General features: G+C 50.3%; 1 protein-coding gene across 1 annotated transcript in view; it reads right to left on the bottom strand.

The window, feature by feature from the left end:
- Window positions 1-1,978: 1,978 nt before the first annotated feature.
- CDYL2 (chromodomain Y like 2) overlaps window positions 1,979-19,620 on the bottom strand; it is a gene marked incomplete at its 5' end in the record, with an annotated part of 69,119 nt that continues 51,477 nt past the window's right edge. Inside the window, 4 exons of the mRNA XM_023514091.1 lie at window positions 1,979-2,764; window positions 5,637-5,780; window positions 10,108-10,318; window positions 16,653-16,825. Coding sequence (XP_023369859.1) covers window positions 2,606-2,764; window positions 5,637-5,780; window positions 10,108-10,318; window positions 16,653-16,825 — 687 coding nt within the window. The remainder of the gene's footprint in view (window positions 2,765-5,636; window positions 5,781-10,107; window positions 10,319-16,652; window positions 16,826-19,620) is intronic.

The following is a 19,620-nucleotide window of genomic DNA, read 5'->3' as shown; positions in this document are numbered from 1 at the left end:
ACAATTCCTCAAAGACCTTCCCAGGCTCTGAGAGTGATATACAGGGTGGGAATAAATCAGGGTAGAGAAGAGTGTACCGAAGGGAAAGTCTCAGCCTTATCCTCGAGAAGCTATGGGATCAACCTTGATACGACCACGGCCGTTTGGTTTTTTTCCATCCCATGTGGGTGTGCTGTGAGTTAGCTGGACTTCATCTATACATCGTCAGAACAACTACCCAGAAAGTGGAAAATTAGGTGGTTCAGTCTACCCTGTAGCAAAGAGATTTCACTTGCTTTTCCCCAAGTGGTGGGATGCCCTTATTGAACTGACTTTATGCACATAATCAAAACACAGACTATCTTTTAAAATGCCCCCCGTTATGCCCAGAACTTACACATTAATGGCATGAATCCCGCCTCAGAAATGGCTTCACATTCCTAACTTAAACATCAGATATCTTTGAAATGGTCAGAGGTTTACATTTGATGATGCGTCCAAAGCTAAAATATTTCTGGTTCTTTTGGCCAGGAGCAAAGGTGAACACCGATCAAAAGGAGTTCCTAAACATCCCCTTCCCTCTCCAGCTAGAATCCTGACCCCACTGCTGCAGATGTCGAACAGAACTGTCCCCAACCAGAGGCTCAAGAGAAAAAGGGGCTCTTTCTATGGAGGATTTAACAGCAGAGTATCTGCCACACACAGGACCAAAGTTTGTCTAAGCATTTTGGGCAAAAGGAGCTCCAGTGTCAATATTCAACCCATTCTTTCAAACTCAAAGCTCAGGGCTAGGAATTCTCTCCACCTGCCCTGCGCCTGGTGCACCTGGCCACCTGCAGAAGAAGATAAAAGACCAGAGAGAGAGAGAGAGAGCTGTAACTATGATGGGCCCTCCTCCCAGCCCACCCTGTCTCCAGCGGTGCCCATCCCTTGCTGCCTCACTCCACTCTCTCTCTGAGGAAGGGCCAAGGGAGGCTGACACCTAACAGGAAACGAGAAGACCAGGAGAGCAAGGAGTTTCTGGGAATACTCGGAGGTTGTGCTAGAAGTGGATAAGTCCACTGTTGCAGGAATCTCCGGGTGCTGGACCCGCAACGGGCTTGAGCCTCAAACGGGACATGCCCCTTCCATTTCTGTTCTAGCCTTGACACGTCTCCTTTTCTCCTCAAACCAAAACCACAGCCAAACCCCTTGGCTGTCTGAAGCTGATCCGAGGACTTGAGACTGACCGTCTAAAGAGCTGCAGCCCAGAGGCACCAGGGGAAGGAAATGTCCCCTCTGGTCACTGCTCCTTCCTGTGGGTAAACAACTAGAAAATATATGGGTCATTCAGGCTTCCAGACCCTCTGCAGACAGCTCAGCAGAGCAGAGTCTGCTCACCCCGATGGAAGGCCAAAACCAGAAACTGCCAACCACGTGGAAGAAATGAACCCTTAAATCTGAGTGCTGTCATTTGTCTCAAAGGAAAGCCTTCCTCTAGACAGTATACTATCCCCAGGTAGGGCCTACGCCCCATCCATTCCTGACGGTCCCATAATTAGGGACAGGGTCTGTTTCAGGACCATTCAGGCTGAGAAGGCTTTTATCGCCTTCAAGACGACAAGAGTGAAGAGAAAACTCTCTGGTGATGTCCCCTAAGGATAAAGCCTAAAGAACTTGTATCATTACAGCTGAGAACCATTCTACACACAGAGGATTTGGTGGAGAGCTATTCCTTTCATCCACAGAAATCCATCCGTCTCATCTCCCTGAATTTGACTTCTAGGTGGTTCACTGCCAGGATGCACCAGGCAACGTGAACCTTGTACGGGATTTGGTCCAGGGCAGTATGAAAATAGTTAATCTGTGCAAACAACAGATATCACAATATATAAACAAAAATAAATAAATAAAATAAATCTGATTAAAGAAAAGACACATTTCCTAGTAGTTCACTATTTTTTTGCAAAACTAGCTTTACATATAGTACACATAAATTATCAGAATTTCCACTTACATTGTTTTAAAAATATATATTTAACAAAACATTTCTAAATGTACAATATCTGGGTTTGTAAATCACTCGAATTGGGTTTTTAAGACCAAGCCCTAAGGGTCACGCAGGTTTGCATCAGAGAGGAGACTGAAGCTGGGCGGACACCACCGTTTTGTTCATTGGCCTGGAAATTCCCTAAGACTGACCGTCCCCTGACACCTGATCTAAACGTCACCAGAAAAAGCCATGACAGCCACGTCTCCGAATCAGAGGCACTGTGTAGACACAGCCTGAGCCAGGAGGAGGGGGGAAGTGGCCTTCCCCTCCCTGGACCATGACGGTGTATTTCAGCAAGTGGGGCAAGGACAGCGGTGCCCGGCAGAGCCCTGGGAAGATACAGCCCTCGTGAGCTCTCTGGCCAGGTGGGGCAGGGACGGGGGAGGCCAAGTCTGCTGCGTTTCCCATCTGTTACACAGAAAATCAAACCGATGAGAAGGAACCAAAGGAACGAGAAAATGGACACAACCCTAGGCATAAAGACACCTTGACAAACTCCTTGGCCGGGGCAGACACATGCTCCGATTTCCAAAACACAGGGCAGAGCTGGAAGTCAGGTGCTCGTGGGCACTGGGGCGGAGGAGCCAAGGCCCTTCAGACTTCGTAAATTTTGTCCTGCAGGTAGCTGAACAGGGAATCCAGGCCCTTGGAGGAGCTCCAGAGCTGCTTGAGCATGAGGCATTCCTTCTCGTTCACATCCTCAAGCACCGACTTCAAGAAGCTCCGAACCAGGCATTTGGATTCTTCCAACACCTGAGGGAAATGACAAGCCGGGTCAGTGGGGCACAGTGACTTGTCTCCAGAGCTACGAGGCACCGGCCATTCTTCCGATGTGCACAGCCACACAAGGCTACCTCCTTAGCCTGGGCCTTCCTAGTGCCATGCTTCTAGCACAGTCATGCAGCACTCTGGCTATGTCGGCACGTTGAGCCCGTGGTCCCTGGGAGAGCTGGGTGTGGCCCATGTTACCCCAGAACACAGCCTTGTCTCTCACCCAAGGGTGACATACACGCAGTGTCCCTTATCTGTAGATGCCATCAAAAAAATTGGGAAACACAGCTTTAACTTCTTTGTACCTCATTTCCATTATCTGTCAAGGATCGCTGGGGACACAGAATGAGATGACAAAGAGAACTAACGGCTGTCAAAGACCCCACGGGACGTAGCCCAACAGCGACGCTCCTTGTCAGCCCGTACTGGCAGCAATCATGGTAGTTACGAGGAATGGCTGCTGTGATCACACTAACAAGAATTACAGTAGTAACCACAGCAATCCAGGCACAGTAATCACAGTGGTGACTAACAGTCACAGCAATCGTAGTAATAATTATCATAGCAATGAGCAATAATCGTAGTAATCATGTGAATAACCATAGTAATAAGCAACACTCATAGGAGTAATAATATCATCATAGTAATGAGAAATAAGAAACATGAATGAGCCATACTCATAGTAATAACAGTAATAATCACAGTAGTGAGGAATAATAACCATAGTAATGAGCAATACTCGTAGTAATAATAGTAATAATATCATCACAGTAATGAGAAATAAGAAACATGAGTCGTACTCATAGTAATAATAGTAATAATCACAGCAATGAGGAATAATAACTGTAGTAATGAGCAATACTCACAGTAATAATCAGTGATGAGCGACAGTTATAGTAATAACAGTTAATTGTGATCATAGTAATAGTAACTGAAGTAATAATAATAATTCTGCTACAATCACCATTAACCAGCAGGTTCCATGGCAATCTGTGAATTCTTTCCTTTCCTGCCCATGGCACCTCTGCCAGTAGGTAATGTTTTCATCCCCGCATTGCACATGGAGAACCCGGAGCTCAGTGACATACGAGGCCCAGGGCTGCCGGACTACCTGGTGGTGTAGCAGGGAAACCTAGGTCTGGCTGATTCTCCCTGGCAGAGGTTCTGCCAGAATTGAGGCCTTCGAGCCTCCTTTGCTGGCCTCCACCAGCCTCTCCCAAAATGCTCTCAGAGAGAGAGAGAACATGACAGCTCCCTGGCTCCAGCAGCCTGGCATGGGTGGCAGCTAACCTCCCACGTGGGCTGGGGTACAGAGTGGTGGGAGTGGGCTGCCAGGACCAGGCGACTGCCACACTGTCCCTGGGAATGTCTCCTTAGAGCAGTGGCTCCAGATGTCATGGGTGTCTCTCTGCTGGGTAGATTCTTTTCTTAGGAACCCCCCCAACCCCCAAACTGAATTGCTAACTGTGGACAGTACAGCCCTCCTTGGAGTACTTCTTGTCTTAAGAGCCTGCTCCCCTTAGGTTTCATGTGCCATATAGGGGTAGGGAACATGCGGCCTTGGGGCCACATATGGCCTTCTGGATCCTTGAGTGCATCCTTTTGACTGAATCCAGTTTTTACAGAACAAATCCTTGTAATAAAGGGATTTGTTCCATGGAGTTTAGGTTGAGTTGTGGGGTGGCCAGGGGATCTGGAGGGCCTCATGTGGCCTTGAGGCCACAGACTCCCACCTAAGCAGGCAGGCAGCTTTCTTCTCAGCCACACCACCCCTGGCATCCCCTGGTGTGGCTGATGCTCCCTGTACCTTCTGGCTTCTGCACTTACTCTTGCTGTTTGCTCTGCTTAGAATTTCTACCTGCCTCTCCATGCAGCTGGCCCATTTGCCCAGAACTGTGGGGCTTCCTGGGGTACAGGTTCTCAGCACTAAAACCAGGACAGTCCCAGCTAAAGGGAGACAAATTGGTCCTCCCAGACATTAGGAAGATCAAAAAGCATGAGAGGAGCAAAGCCCGTGCCTGCTCTTTGACAAGGCAGGACCCTCACTGCCCTGCTTCTGGGGAGCAGCCAGAGCCCCTAAGAAGTTGAGGGCCCACATGGGAGTATCACGAGGGCTGGCTGGGCCTGGCAGAGGGAAGGTTAAGAGGGGAGAGCCAGCCGAGGATCTGGCCACTGCTCCTGTTTCTTGAACACACAGCACATGCGAGGCCTTCTCCCAAAGCACCTCTCAGAGCCCTGGGACTGGCTCTGTGGCTCCAGCAGCAAATGGCCGTCTCCCTGCCTGTCCACAGGGTATTTCCCTGTTGTGCTTAGGGCCACCATTAGGAGATAAAATCAACCCTAATTAAAACCCAGTGCCTCCGTGGAGGTGTTACTTATTTATCTATTTTCAGTGTGTCTAAAGAGCCACACGCTAATGTTTACAGGTGCCAAAACTTGATGGGGAGGAGAAATGATGGGCAGGGCCGGCATGCTTGCTTCCTCCCATCGTCCCTGGGCCGGGTCAACCCTTCCGTCCTCTCTCGGAGCACTAGAGATGATTTGTGCTTCTTTCTGCATGCATTTAGGAAACTTACTTCAAAAGCAGTGATTCTGCCCCAAGGTACCAACCTCTCCTATGAGGTTCCTCCACCTGGGCAGGATGGAGAATGCGCCACCAGTGGGGATCCCCGCCTCCCTGTGACTTAAGCTGTCTATACACAGAAGAGGTGTGTGCTAAAGTGCAGAGGGCCTTTGCCTGTTCCCTGCGTGACCTCGGACAGGTCAATTAGTCCCGCTGAGCCCTGCCATTCCCATCCATAAAATGGGCCTGGGATAAGGATAAGCCAGCAGCAGGGGAGGCGCTGGAACTCACCACAGCACTGCAGGATGCCATCTCCTTGACCCGCAGCATGACCTCCTGGCTGAACGTGGTAGGCCAGAAGACCTGGGACACCAGCCCCCTGCTGCAGGCCTCCTGGGCAGTGAGCTTCCGCCCGCAGAACAGCATCTCATTGGCCTGAAAAAGCAAAGGGAGGGGAGGGCTGAGGGTGCAGAGCTCTGCCCGTGTCTGTTGGCCTGTCCTGGGCATGGCACATGCCACTGCACCTGCTCAGGAAGAGAGGGTTCTTACTCAGCCCGGGTGAAGAAGCTCCGGGAACAGGGTGAAAACACTGGTTCTCTGTGCATTCTGCTGAGCAGGGGGGTCCACAGCTTTCATCAAATTCTCCAAAGGAGCCACGTATTTACTGCAGCTCTTGTCTGCCCAACACTCCTCCCCACTTGTGGTGTCATTTCTATGCGGTGGGCAAGCATCCTGGCCTGGGCATATTTTTGTGTTGGTGACCCAGCCACACCAAAAGGCCTGTGGATGACGAGATGCTCTACCCTAAATAATAAAGCTCTTCTGTCGGGTTTTCAGCTGCATGCATGGGAAGGAATCTGTCTCTCTGCTTGCAGGTTAATGTGAGTGGAGCCCAGGGGCCACATGGGTAGCTGTGTCCCTACTCTGCAAAAAGGTGGGTCCACAAGGGAAAGAGAGAGAGAAGTGAGGGTGCTTGAACACCTGGGCTTCATCTCTCCAAGAGAAATTCTACTTCTAGACTTTCCATTTGAGGGGACCATTAAGTTCTTATTTAAAAAAATTTAAGAAAAAACAAACATTAAACCAGTTCAATTATTTCACTGGCAACTGCAGGTCCTGAATAATATCACAACCTCAGAGCAGCGAGGGGCATCTCTCCCCATGGCTCAGGGCGAGGCACAGGAGTGCACAGTCGGGAAGGACAGAAAGCTGCTTTCTTTGGGCTCTTATGACCTGAATTTTCTGGCAACCCACTCCCCCAAGAATTTCCCTTTGAAATGTGCAGCTGTCCTGTGTGGTCTGGGAGGAGCTGCACAGGTAAGGTCCTAGGCATAGACAGAGCAGCTACAACTTAGAGAGGTGACCTTCTCTAACTGATAGTTAGGGTGTAACAGTCACATCCATAAGGTGGGGTCCTTACCCTGCTCCAGGATGAATCCCCCACACGGCAGCCAGCATGTCCCTGCCTGCCTTCCACCTGCCCCTTCTCCTCCCTGCCTGTGTGCTGCCTTCTCTTGGGACAGTCTTGAAATGCCAAGTACCCTCAAGGCCCCCAGATCTATGTCCCCCCACCTCTGGAGCCCAGAGGACAATCTTTCCTGCCAGAGTATTAGGTCAGTGATGAGTCCACAGCACGCTCGTAGTTACAGGGATGTCACTTATCGAGAAACACCTCTGTCTCGGGAAACATTAGGGGAATGAACCAGCCCGGTGGAAGGAGCCAGGCGGGACTCCATCAGCACGGACATGTCTCCATCGGCAGCATTCTGGGGGGTTTCAGAAATGATTAAAACAAGAGAGAAGACAGAAGACTGTATAATTTTAACATTTTTGGTGACCACAGAGATGGGGAGGAACTGGAGTGGACTGGAAGGGGTCTGGGCAGACACAATGGTACAGACTGAAAGTGCCTACTTCCTGGGCTGAGCTCCTGCCTGCCTGGTTTTCCTGCCACTGGTGGGCAGGGCAGCCCTGGGTGTCCACACAGCCTTGTCTGTCCCACCTGCTGAACAGAGGTGATGCCAGCGGGTTTGGGGCTGACAGTGGCCTCTGTGGCAATCTTCTTGCTCCTCCTATTTCATACAACCATCAAAGAACAATGAGCTCCACACAGGAGGGATACAGGGGGCCCCCATCCTTCTAGACCCACCAGGGAGTGCCCCCTTTGGAGCCTTACTGAACCCGCCCCCACCATACCCAGGACTGGGTGCTGCTCTTTGGTGCCCTTTCCCCTGCCACCCTCCAGATCTATTCGGCCCTCAGAACCACATCAAAAACAACATCAGGGAGGCACTTCTGCAGCTCTCTACCTCCCAGGTGGGAAGGCAAGTCTTTGCAGGAGCACTGTAGGGAAAGCCCTGCCTCTAAGATCAGACACTGTCCTCTGCTGTTTACTTTGCCCTGTGATCCTGAGCAAATCTCTTCACCTCTCAAGACGTACTTTATTCTTCTGTAAAGTGGGTGCCAATGATCACCCCTAGACAACTCTGAAGACTCAACAAGAAACAAAAGTGAGGCGCAAACACCAGGCCAGCCACAAACTGTAATGTGCTCAGAGACAGGATTGCTGGGGGTGAAGGCTGCATGTTACTCATCTTTGCATTCAAGCAGGTAAGATGATGCCCTGTACATGCTGAGGGTGCAAAGAAGCCTGTCATCCGAAAGAAGGAACCCCACCCTGGCCTCAGTTTCTTCATCTGTAAAATGGGTATGATGTGGCTCTGAGGATGCTGAGAGGGTGAAAGAGATCATTGTGTGTGAAGGTGCCTTGTCCTCTGGCACAGGTAGGACAAGCTGAGCCGCCCTCCATATCAGAGTGTGCATGAGGCCATGGTGTGTAACCCAACACAGAGGATGTACTTCAGAATGGAGAGTGTTAAAGACACAACAGGAAGCATCAAGAAGGCAGTCATCCCTGAGCCAAATCTCAGTATCAGTGGGAGCCCACTAAGTCCCAGGTAAACCCCAAATCCAAAGGGATCCACCCCAAAAGCCTCAGTCTTGGGCGAGGGAGACAACCCCAGGAATCTAGGGAACAATGGCTGCTCAGTCCACTGGGGTCAGGAAAGCAGGTGGTGCCTGAGCTGAGCTCATAAGGCCTTGGAGCTACCTGGCAAAGGGGGTCCAGGGTAGAGAAGATGGCAGCCAGGCCTGGAGGACAGAACTGAAGAAGGTTCAGAGGCAAAGACAAGCACAGTGGGTCCAGAGAACCACAGACACTCTGGAGTGGCTATGATGAAGGTGAAAAATCTTCACCTTTACCTTCACCTTGAGGTAAAAGACCAAGCAGGAAAAGTAGCAAGAAGGGCCACGGAGAGGCCTAAATGTCTGAACCCCCAAGTCCATACACTGAATCCTTCCCCCACAAGCATATTAAGGGCCAGGCCTTTCGGAAGTGATTAGGTCACGAGGGTGGAATCCTCATGAAGGGGGGGAGGTCATGTCCTTATAAAAGAGGCTGAGGGAGCTCGCTGGCCCCATCCACCCTGTTCTCCTGGGAGAGGCTACAGAGAGAAGGCACCTCCTTTGAAGCCCTCACCAGACAAGGCCTGTACCTTGATCTCACGCTTCTCAGCCTCCAGAAATGTGAGCAGGACATTTCTACTGTTTATAAGTTAGCCAGTTTAAGGGGTTTTGTTACAGCAGCCTGGATGGATAAGACAGGCCAGACCACAAAGGGACACTGAGCCATGCTAAGGAGCTCAACTCGGTTTAGAAGCCCCACCTAAAGGCTTCGTGGGAGACTAACAGAGATTAACTATTGGAGGATCAAGGAGACCCCACCTGTGTGGTGCTAGAGATGTGTAGGGGCGAGAGGGTCAAGGAAAGAGTTTGCAGCAACCTCTGTCCTGGAAGGGCAAGATGACAACATGGGGGTCAACCATAGGCCCTCTGGGGTTAATAGGAAGTTACAGGTATTCCCTGCAACAGAATGAAGGCAGTTTTTTCCTTTCTTAACAGATGGGACCATTTATGTGGGAGTTAGGACTTCAGAGCCCCAGAGTCTCTGGTTTAGAGGAGTGGAAGGTACCAGGTCTGCTCACTCCCCTTCTCCTGGGGACAAGCTGTTACAAGGGAGTTGCAAGTTTTGCTCAAACAAATAACAACCCCTATTGTGAGTCCTGGGGCAGGAAAACCTTGAAGATAACGAACAAAGATTTCAGAAAGGAACTTGAGATAAGAAGACAGAATCAGTGACAGTCAGCACGTGTGAGAGGCAGGTTCACAGGCAGGAAAGTCAAGATTTCAGCAACAAAAAATCAAGCCAATGTTACCGCCCTTGGCCTGGGGGTAAGTGGAGTGAAGATGGCCCCGGCAGGCCCGGCCTACAGAGACCTCTGGGTGGCCCTCTAGGCTCCCTTGTCTCACCCACTGGCTGGATGTGAAGGCAACTCTATTAGATGGGGACACCAGGGTCCCTAGTCAGCGTGGGCAGCCCCTAAACCTACAATGGACTGTGGAAGAATGTCTGTGACACTGCACAACATACCCCTAATACATGCCCTTAATGGGCTGTTGTGAGGAATAAATGAGACATTATACAGAGTGCTTGGAGTTAAGCGTCAGGCACACACTATGTGTTCAATAAATACAGACCATCTTCATCTTCTTAGACTCAGTTACTCCCTTCGGATGTGACAGCCAGCATGGCCTCCAGGGAGGCTGAGGAAGCTGAGACAGACCCCCATGAAGGGGAGGGGCCTTGCCAGGACTCAAACCCATGCATCACACAGGGAAGCCGCCTGAGAAGCAGGAGACTTACCAGTGCAACGCCCAGGATCTGAGGGAAGGTGTAGGAGGAGCAGCCAGCAGGTGTGAGGCGGATGGTGGCATACGGTGTCTGGAACCAGGCCTTCTCACTGGCCCACACGATGTCACAGAGGGGCAGGATGGAGGCGCCCAGGCCCAGGGCCGGCCCATTGATGGCCACCACGATGGGCTTCTTAAACTGGATAAAAGCCTTCACAAAGTCCCTGGGAAAAGAGACGAGACCCCCTTTAATAGGGACCCATGCCTGCCAAGCCCCACCATCCACCTCTGATTCTCGCAGGGGCTGTGATGCACCCTCAGGTCAGCAGAGGTGAGCCGGGGTCAAAGGCTTCACTCACCCTGACACTGAGCCAAGAGCTGCCAGATTTTCGAATGGAGAGGCTACACATTCTGGTCTGCCCAGATTGTCCGAGTGCATGCCCAGTGTCCCAGCCATGTACCCACTTACCATCTCCTAACACTCCCAAAAGCCATGGCTTAGACAGGAAGTCATATGGACAGCCTAGATGTTGAGAAAATTGCATAAACTGTACATATCCCAAGGAAGACAACCTGTTAGGGCGAAGAACTGGAACCAAAGGAGGATGTTACAGGGAGGCATGTTTTTAATTCAAAGAAAGAACGAACATTCTAACATCTCTGGTGGAAGGTGGAATGGGGTGGTGGGTTGGAAAGTGTGAATTCTTCGTTCTTGGAGGTATTCTAATTTTAGCTCACTGATCACTTTGGGTGATGCTATAGCAGGGAATACAAGCTTCCGATAGTGGGTAGGGGTTGGGATTGATGACATTGTAAGACTTCTTTAAATTCCCAGATGGCCTGATTCTGAATTACCTACAGAGATGCCAGACTCAACAAGGGTCATTTTAAGATGCCCACAAGGGTCTACATGTTACGGAGGCTCTGAATAAAAGTAAGGAAGAATACTGGACTCCCTTTCAGGTGTAAGGCTCAGTATTTTCTCTTCCTGCCCTTTTGCGTCAAGCAAGGTTATCGCATGCAAAGCCATCAGTGATAACTTCTAATTCCTTTGCCTTCAAATGCTCTTTGCCTTTTCCCTAGGTGCTAAATAAGACCTATAAAACTTTAATATTCATCTGGACATGGAGGAAAGATCCAAGATGTCCAGTAAATCCTGCATCCTTCATTATTCTCAGCTGGAAGGCGGCTGGAAACGACCAAGAACTCATAAGAATAAAATCCAAATGTCCATGACCTTGATCTGAACTTGATCTGCCTCATCTTAACCTCTCCAGGTTTCTTTCGCTTGACTCTAGCCCCTGCTCATTGTATATAAGCCACACAGACCTCTGAGAGTTCTTAGAGAGCACCACTATCACAATTTGTAATTACCCTTACTAATTATTTGCTTGTTTAGTTTTGGATTCTGCTTCCTCTTTAGCTCCTTAAGGATACCCACAGGTCTGCCTGGGGTGCTGCTTGGCTTTCATCAATATTGGAATTAGTGCTCAGTAAATACTTGTTGAATAAATACACGAGTCTCCTAGAACAAGGACACAGACTGCAGAGGCATGGCCATGGAGAACCAGATCTTCACCAAACCTGTTTTCCCTCTTTTTTCTGAGTCTACTGGCCAACCCCATTTCCCAGCCTTCCCTGAGGCTGGCTGTGGACTTCACCAAGTGCTGGCCAAATGGAATGTGAGTAGAAACCACACACAGCATTTCCCAGTGCCCACAAAGTCCCACTGTGAAGTCCTCCAAGGCTGTTCCTCTTGATAAGCATGACAGTCTTGGAAGATACGGCTGAGCCACAAGATGGAAGTAGTCTGGGTTCCCAAGTCACCACTCAGAAGACAACCATGGGCTGATCAAATATGTCTGACTTAGGTTTACATATGTAAGAAGTACATTTATATCACACTTGAGCTATATTTGGGGTTTATCTGTTATAGCAGCTAATACTTAACTAATACAAATGTTGAGCTGATTTATCCCTCCTCAATTGATGTTCTTCTTTCCCTTAATTCTTATCAAAAGATGTAGGTGTCACAGTGATATGCTAGGATCAGATTCAATGGTGAGAAGACTGCTTAATATGCTCCTGGGCTAGGGAGTATCTTAACATCTATATAAGTCATCATAAAAGTACACACATACCTTTGACCTAGACAAGAGGCATCAGATTTTCTGAGATGGTGGAGTTACCTCAGTCACTACTGGCCCCACTAAAGCAGACCCCCAAAATACACTGCTTCAAAGAGGTAGCCCTCGCACTGGGACACTCTGATACTTGGTCTTCCAGGGGCCCATCTCCTAGCTTTGCTTCCTGACTTCATAGTTAGGTTTCAGATTAGGTCACTAGTTGGTGAAAATGCTTTTTCACCAAATACAATTCAGAGTCTGCAGGGGATATGAGGATTGTTTGTAGGAATCCTTGGGTTTGGATGACTTCTGTCAAACATCCCAGTCTTGAAATGTCATCATACAATTTTAGAATCCTGGATCTCAGAGATAAGAGGGACTTTAAGACTCCTGGAGTCACTTCTTCCACTTGGTGCTGAATTCCCTTCATATCATCCTGAGCATGTACCATTCTGCCTTTGTCAATGCATTTCATATGAAAGGATCAGTGCCCATCAAGACAGCCCTTCTGCTGTGCACCTCACATGGGCCTCTCAGTTATTCCCAGACCTGAGCTCTGTCAACCACATGACAGCCCTTTAGGAATGGACTGTAGAAGGAACCAGAGTCCTTACGACCTTCCAGAGCCTTCCCATTCAGGACCCCAGAGTCTTTGGCTCCGTGTTTTCCAACCTGAGCTCTGTGCAAGGGCATCAAGGGCCCATTCCCTAAGAGGGCAGAGGGGACCAAGTGTGCAGAGCTCCCACCCTCCACCCCAGCCCCTCCTGTTTCACTCTCATCTGTCTCTCATTTTCATTTCCTTGATATAAAATGGGATGGCAGATCACCCCCTCCCATCCTTCTCTCACCCCAGGCGGTAGATCTCTATCACCAGGAGCCAGACAGCAAACAGGATATTGCATTACAGGCCCTGCGGCTCTGGTATCTGATCCTGACTACGGGATGGTTGCATGCATCCACCGCCACCAGCTGACCTAGTCCTCACAGCCGCCTCTGCTCAACCTGAGCCCAGGGGTTTCTGCCTGACCACGCTGCTGGGCTGTTCTGTCAGGACAGAAGGATCAGGAACTTCAGAACCTAAAGGACTCGGGCCAAGTCTTAACTCGATCTTCCTAAACTCATTGGTAAGATCTGGGCAAGTCTGCAGCCCCATTTACTCCCTCTGTCAAATGGAGGAGCCAATGACGCCTCCCCAGATAGGGGGGCTGAATAAGTAGAGGAGATAGTCTGTGCAGCACCCCAGCACCGTGCCTGACACGCAGTCCCCACTGCTTTATCCCAGGTAATTCATCCACTGGGTTCTTAAAATGATCTGTGACCCATTCTCCCAGCCTAAGGGAGACTCAGAAACAAGAATCTCCTTGCAGTGATGTCTGTGTTTCCCCTGGAGCAATTGGCATATCTTTTGTGACCCAATTAGTTACCTGCTCTCTTTAATCAGAGCCACACAAGGCAGTCCTGCCACTGCCAAAGTGCAGAGCCAAGTCAGCCAGGGAGGGGCCCACTGGTGAGAACCAGACATCCACGGTGACTGCCACGTTGGGGCCCCCAAAAGTGTCTCTAGGAGCCCACTCTGTGGTCAGGGTCAGCTTAGCTGGAATTCATGGCTGGAATATCACGGCAGTGATAACAACAACAATAACAACTCTTTCCTCTTATCCTAAGTGCTTATTGTTACCAAGAACAACCCAAGCATTTCACACGGGACATCTGACTACTCTCTGGCCTAATAACCCACGGCTGAGGCTAGTGCGACCATTTTGATGGTTCCCATTTTCCAGATGAACTAATAGGTGCTGAGAGACCAGTGACATGCCTAAGGCCATGTCACCAGCAAGCACAGAGGTGGCTTTGAACTCAAGCAGCTTCCAAACACCATGTGGACAGCCACTAGCCCATGCTGCCTTCTTGAATACTGCGCTTGAATAAGTCACTATGTCACCCCTGGTGACTTCAGGGGAAAGCAGCCTCTTTTCAGGATGGGTCCTGGAGAGTGGCCACTGGGATGCTGGAACAAAGGCCAGGATGGACTCCTGCCCAAGAGGAGAGCCCAAAAAGATACAGCTTTCTGAACTGCTGATAATATCCCTGGGGGCTGTATTAGTTTCCTAGGACTCTGGAACAAGTACCACATACTTAGGGCTTAAAATAATAGAAATTCATTCTCTCATAGTTCTAGAGAGCAGGAGTCCAAAAATCAAGATGCAGGGGCTGGGCACGGTAGTTCATGCCTATAATCCCACCACTCTAGGAGGCTGAGGTGGGAGGATCCCTTGAGCTCAGAAGTTCAAGATTAGCCTGAGCAAGAGTGAGACCCCATCTCTATTAAAAATGTTAATAGAAAAATTAGCCAGGAGTGGTGGTGGTAGCGAGCACCTGTAATCCCAGCTAGTCAGGAGGCTGAGGCAGGAGGTCACTTGAGCCTAGGCATTTGAGGTTGCTAAGAGCTGTAAATAAAACAACTGCACTCAGGGTAGCGCCTGTGGCTCAGTGGGTAGGGTGCTGGCCCCACATACCGAGGGTGGTGGGTTCAAACCTGGCCCCGGCCAAACTGCAACAAAAAAATAGCTGGGTGTTGCAGCGGACACCTGTAGTCCCAGCTACTCAGGAGGCTGAGACAAGAGAATTGCCTAAGCCCAGGAGCTGGAGGTTGCTGTGAGCTATGTGACGTCAGGGCACTCTACCGAGAACAATAAAGTGAGACTCTGTCTCTACAAAAACAAAACAAACAAAAAAACCCCTGCACTCTAGTGAGGGTGACAGCAAGACTCTTGTCTCAAAAGAAAAAGGGTACCAGGAAGGTTGGTTCCTTCTGGAGGCTCTGAGGGAGGAGGCAACCCAGCCCTCTCTCCCAGTTACCATGGTTCCCAACCCTCCTTGATGCTCCTTGGCTCACAGCTATGTCACTCTATCCTCTCCTTCTTCTGTCACATCACTCTGTCTTCTTCTAAAGAAAGTGCTCTCTGGATTTAAAGACTGCTCTAATCCAGGATGATCTCATTTTGGGACTCTGAACTTAATTCTATCTGCAAAGATACTTTTTCCAAAACTAAGATCATGTGCACAGATTCCAGGCCTGAGGACTTCAACCTATTTGGGGGGAAGCCGTAACTGAACCCACTCCAAGGGGTCTGCATGCTCCTGAGCTGTGTGTACGGAGAGAAAACCAGGGGCTATGTTAGACAGCAGCCTCTGGGGTTCTGGAAATAAGCTGATGCCTCCACTAAAATTCATAAAACAGGTAAAGACCTTGACCAGGGCTTTCCATGGGTCACAGAAATGGGTACTTGGTTTTCTGGGGTGGAATCTGGTGGCCCCATGAGAAGAAAAACACACAGGGGGTCCTGCTGATCCCCTCAACACGGGAAAAGGCAACAGCAAGAAGAAACAGCTGGGACCAAGCAAGGTGCAAACCACATCATGGATACCCCAGGCCTGGTCTCCACCCACAGAGCCCCGTGTGGCACAGCTGTGATGCCTTTTCACCCAGCAGCGCTCAGGTTCCTCGTGTCTCTTCCAGTGAGGTTTGCAGCAAGACACACAGAGGCATTTGAAGCAGAGAATCCAGTGGATGCTTCACGCTGCAGAGGAACTCAGGATTCCACATGCAACAGCATCCTGGTGTCACCTCTTAGAGATGCTGTGTCCCCTCAGAGCCCCCCACAGGCACACAGGAATCTGCCTCTACGTGGATTTTCACAGAGCAGTGAGTCTGGAGGCCCCAGGAGGTCCCTGACATGTGGCCTGAGGCTCCATGATACCCCATGGAGTAAGTGTTCTTCTCATGAGACCGGGGACCATTCCTCAACCCTGACTCTTGTCTGTTTCCTAAGCCCCTTCTAGGTGAACAGTGAGTGACAGCTATAAACCTGCCACACGGTCCAGAAGCTAAAATCACACGCCTCTGACATACCTGTAAAGAACGGGAAATAACTACCCTGCTGCGTCCCAAAAGTCACTCCAGAATGACTTTTGCCCTAAAAACAGTAAGAAAGAGTGGGCATAGACCCCACCCCATTGGGTCTGTAAACAGAAATTCCGCACTTCTAAGCCACAGCAGCTCCTGGACATGGAAAAGACTGGAAAGAGGGTATGAGGAGTGTGGGTAAGGCCTGGGCCTGCCAGACACAGGCCTTCATGAGAAATGAAATCTCTTTTTGATCCAAAGAATGAAAGTAGGATCTAACCCAAGCAAAGCATTCCTAATTTTGGCAGAACTAGGGTTTTAGATAAAATGCAGGATACCCAATTAAAATCTGCATTTCAGATAAGTAAGCAACAATTTTGTTAATTTAAATAAGTCCCAAATATTACATGAAATAAACTTACGCTAAAAATAAAATTCTTCACCATCTGAAATTCAAATTCTAACTAAGCAGCCCATGTTTTCACCTGGGCACCCCGAGCAGGACCCCACAGCATCTGCACTCACCTGATGGCTTCGGCGATCCGCGTGCTCTCCTTCCGCCGGTCGCTGGACAGTCGGCCGAGTAGGTAGGAGTAATCCAGGCCACTGCAGAACACGCTGCCCACTGCGCTGAGCAGCAGTAGCTTGCTGTTGTCTGTGGCTGCATTGCAAAGTGCTCGGCGGACTTCTTTCATGATCTGCAGGCGGAGATGAATTTGTAGGAGGTTAAGCGACTATTCTGGAACCCCAGGGCTGCAAGCCGGTCAGAGGCCTGACCCCTGGGGGGAGAGGTGAGCAAACCTGGATCTGCCAGGGGAGAGGTGAGCAAACCTGGTTTTGCCTATGCAGGATGCCTCCCCTGAACACAAATGCACGTCCAGACCAGGGAGAGGGACGCTTATCAAAGCCACAGCTCACCAGCACTATCCCCAAAGTGGGCAGAAGAGCACCCATCAGGACACGGGTGTGGTCACCAGCTGCAAATCCCAGGTCGCTCAACCCCTGGTAAATCTCTGCAAATCTTCTGGCCCTTGCCTGTTTACCCTTTATAAGGTGTATAACAATGGCCCTGTGCACAGCCAGGTGAGGGACACAGGCCATCCCTACACGGCTCGGTTTCGTTCTACCCTTGCTCATCCTTAGCTCAGCTATGCTCGCTGGCAGGTGGCACGTAGGGTATGGGCTTTGACGTCAGAACCAGACCTGGGTTCCAAAACCTACTGGAGTTCCACGAGCCTGGTCCAAATTCTGGCTCTGCAACTGACTTGCCATGGGACCTGAGCCGTGCTGGTTACGCTCCATTTACTCACCTATAATGAGGGATCCCAGCACCCACTTTCAAAGGGTAGAGTGAAGAATAAACAAAAAGAAAGGTTAGGCTGTAGCCACCCCCAAGTTCACATCCTGGTGAGGCATGGGGAGTTCTGGATACAGAATGTTTTGTTCCTCCTCCTCATGCCACCACTGGTGACATCTGACATGGAAGGCCTGTGCTGGCCACCCCAGCGTCATGTGGCAAGGTCATCTTATCTCTGGCATGCACCTGCTCCATGTGCACCTTGAACATTTTTAGTGCTCCGTGTTGGGCAGGTGGGATTGGGGATGGACAGAATTTGGGAGACAGATCCAGGTGCCCTGAGTAAGCGATAAGACTCATGAGTGCTACTCAGCCATGAACGCCTACTTCAGACCCTGCTAGGTAGGCTCCAGCCATCCAACACCAGCAGGGATTGGGCGCTATTCTTACTGCTGTCCACAGAGCAGGCAACAGCTGCCTGGAGAGCTGAGGACACTAGTTCAAGGCCACAAAGTTGGTAAGTGTTGGAGGCAGATTCAAACCCTGGTCTTACTTCCCAAAACACCTGGACTTTGCACTTTGCCGATGCAAATCCCCACTGTCTAGCCCTGGCTTCCCACGCACAGGAGAGGACAGCAGTCAGCTCCAGAGCAGGTGACCTGCCCAGGGAACAACAGACAAATGGGGCATTGGTAGGAGAGCTCAGAGCCCCCTACTCCATTGACCCCTTAACCCTCCTTGAGTGCCCTGCCTACAGTACGCCCATATTCCCACACTTCCCTAGCAAGTACTGCTCTCCCTCCTCCTCTCGGGGTCCTCCTGTGGCCTACCCCATGCAGAACAGGTACCCATGCCCCCTTATCCCTGGCTCAGTCACCCCTTTGGTTTCTTCATCTATCATACAATCGATTGTCTTATCTATTTTATCTACTTGGTTTTTTTCCTGCCTTTTACATGTTCACCACTGTTTGATTATGATCTTATAACCAAAGTAACAGCTCTCTTGTGACCCACTGTATTCCTGGAGCCCAGCACGGGGTCTGGGGTACAGCAGATTGCCCAGTAACTGCCCACCCAATTACACAGTACCTCTCTTGTAACCCTTTCCCCTAGGTTCCGGAGAAACGCAGCCAGGCTGCCAGCTCACTGCCCAGAAGCCTTTACAGGGCCCTCTCCGGAGACACCTACAAAAACTGTCCAGGAGACTAAAAAGTCGGCCTGCTATGAAGGCGGGATCATGCTCACACCCTTCAATAGCATAGTTGGGCTGCCTATATCCTCCAACAAAGGGAACATTTTTGGACTAGCCTGAAATTCACGGAGCACACATCTGTGAGTTCTAGAGCCCAACACCTCCCCAGGTGAGCTGGGCGTTATTACTGGCTCCGTTTTATAAAGGGGGAGGCAAGGTTCAGAGAGAGAGGTGGCTATCTCAGGGTGACACAAAGAGTAAGTGGCAGAGCCAACGCTAAGAGACGGGCTGGCGGGGAGTTTCCCACTGAGATAATGCAGCATGATGATGGTGGGGGTTCCTGGAGGTCGACTTGGGACTCTAGGGCCACACCCACAAGCCCCACTTCCATAGCACACTGTCTTGGGATCTTGGGTGACATCAGTAGCCTCTCCTGGTCTCTCTGGAGACAAAACTCAGCTTCCTCACAGGTCAAACCAGCCAGCAGCCAAGGTATACACAGACGGACTGGCACACAGACCTATAAGATGCCACCTGGTCACCCAGAGCTCCAGAACATGTGCTGCAGGTCAGGACCTGCCTGAGCACTTCCACCCCTCTGTGCTCAGGGTGTGGCCTTCAGAACAGCGGAACTGCCTCCCCCGGGAGCTGGTTAGAAATGCAGATTCCCAGGCCCCAGCCCTAAACTACAGAATGAGACTGTACTTTCACAGGACCCTCCACCCCGGGGAGTCCTATGCATGTTCAGGTTTGAGAAGTGCTGCATTAAGATATGAACACACTTAGCCTTATGGGGGAAGTTATATGGTTCAAGTCCCATCTTATTAATGAAGAAATCAAAGCACAGTGAGTGAGTGGGAGTGGTTTGCAGGTACATGGTGGAGCTGGACTTGGACTCAGAAAGTCATACTCTGGGGTCCACGTGCTTCACTGAGGGTCAGGCTGCCTCTCAGCATATCAGGGCTTTCTATCAACAGTAGGCTATGGTACAGGAGCAGTGGTCT

This window comes from Otolemur garnettii, unplaced genomic scaffold (assembly GCF_000181295.1).
Source record: "Otolemur garnettii isolate 467f Iridium unplaced genomic scaffold, OtoGar3 scaffold00047, whole genome shotgun sequence".
Lineage (NCBI taxonomy): Eukaryota > Metazoa > Chordata > Mammalia > Primates > Galagidae > Otolemur > Otolemur garnettii.
This window is presented reverse-complemented; position numbering and strand designations above follow the sequence as displayed.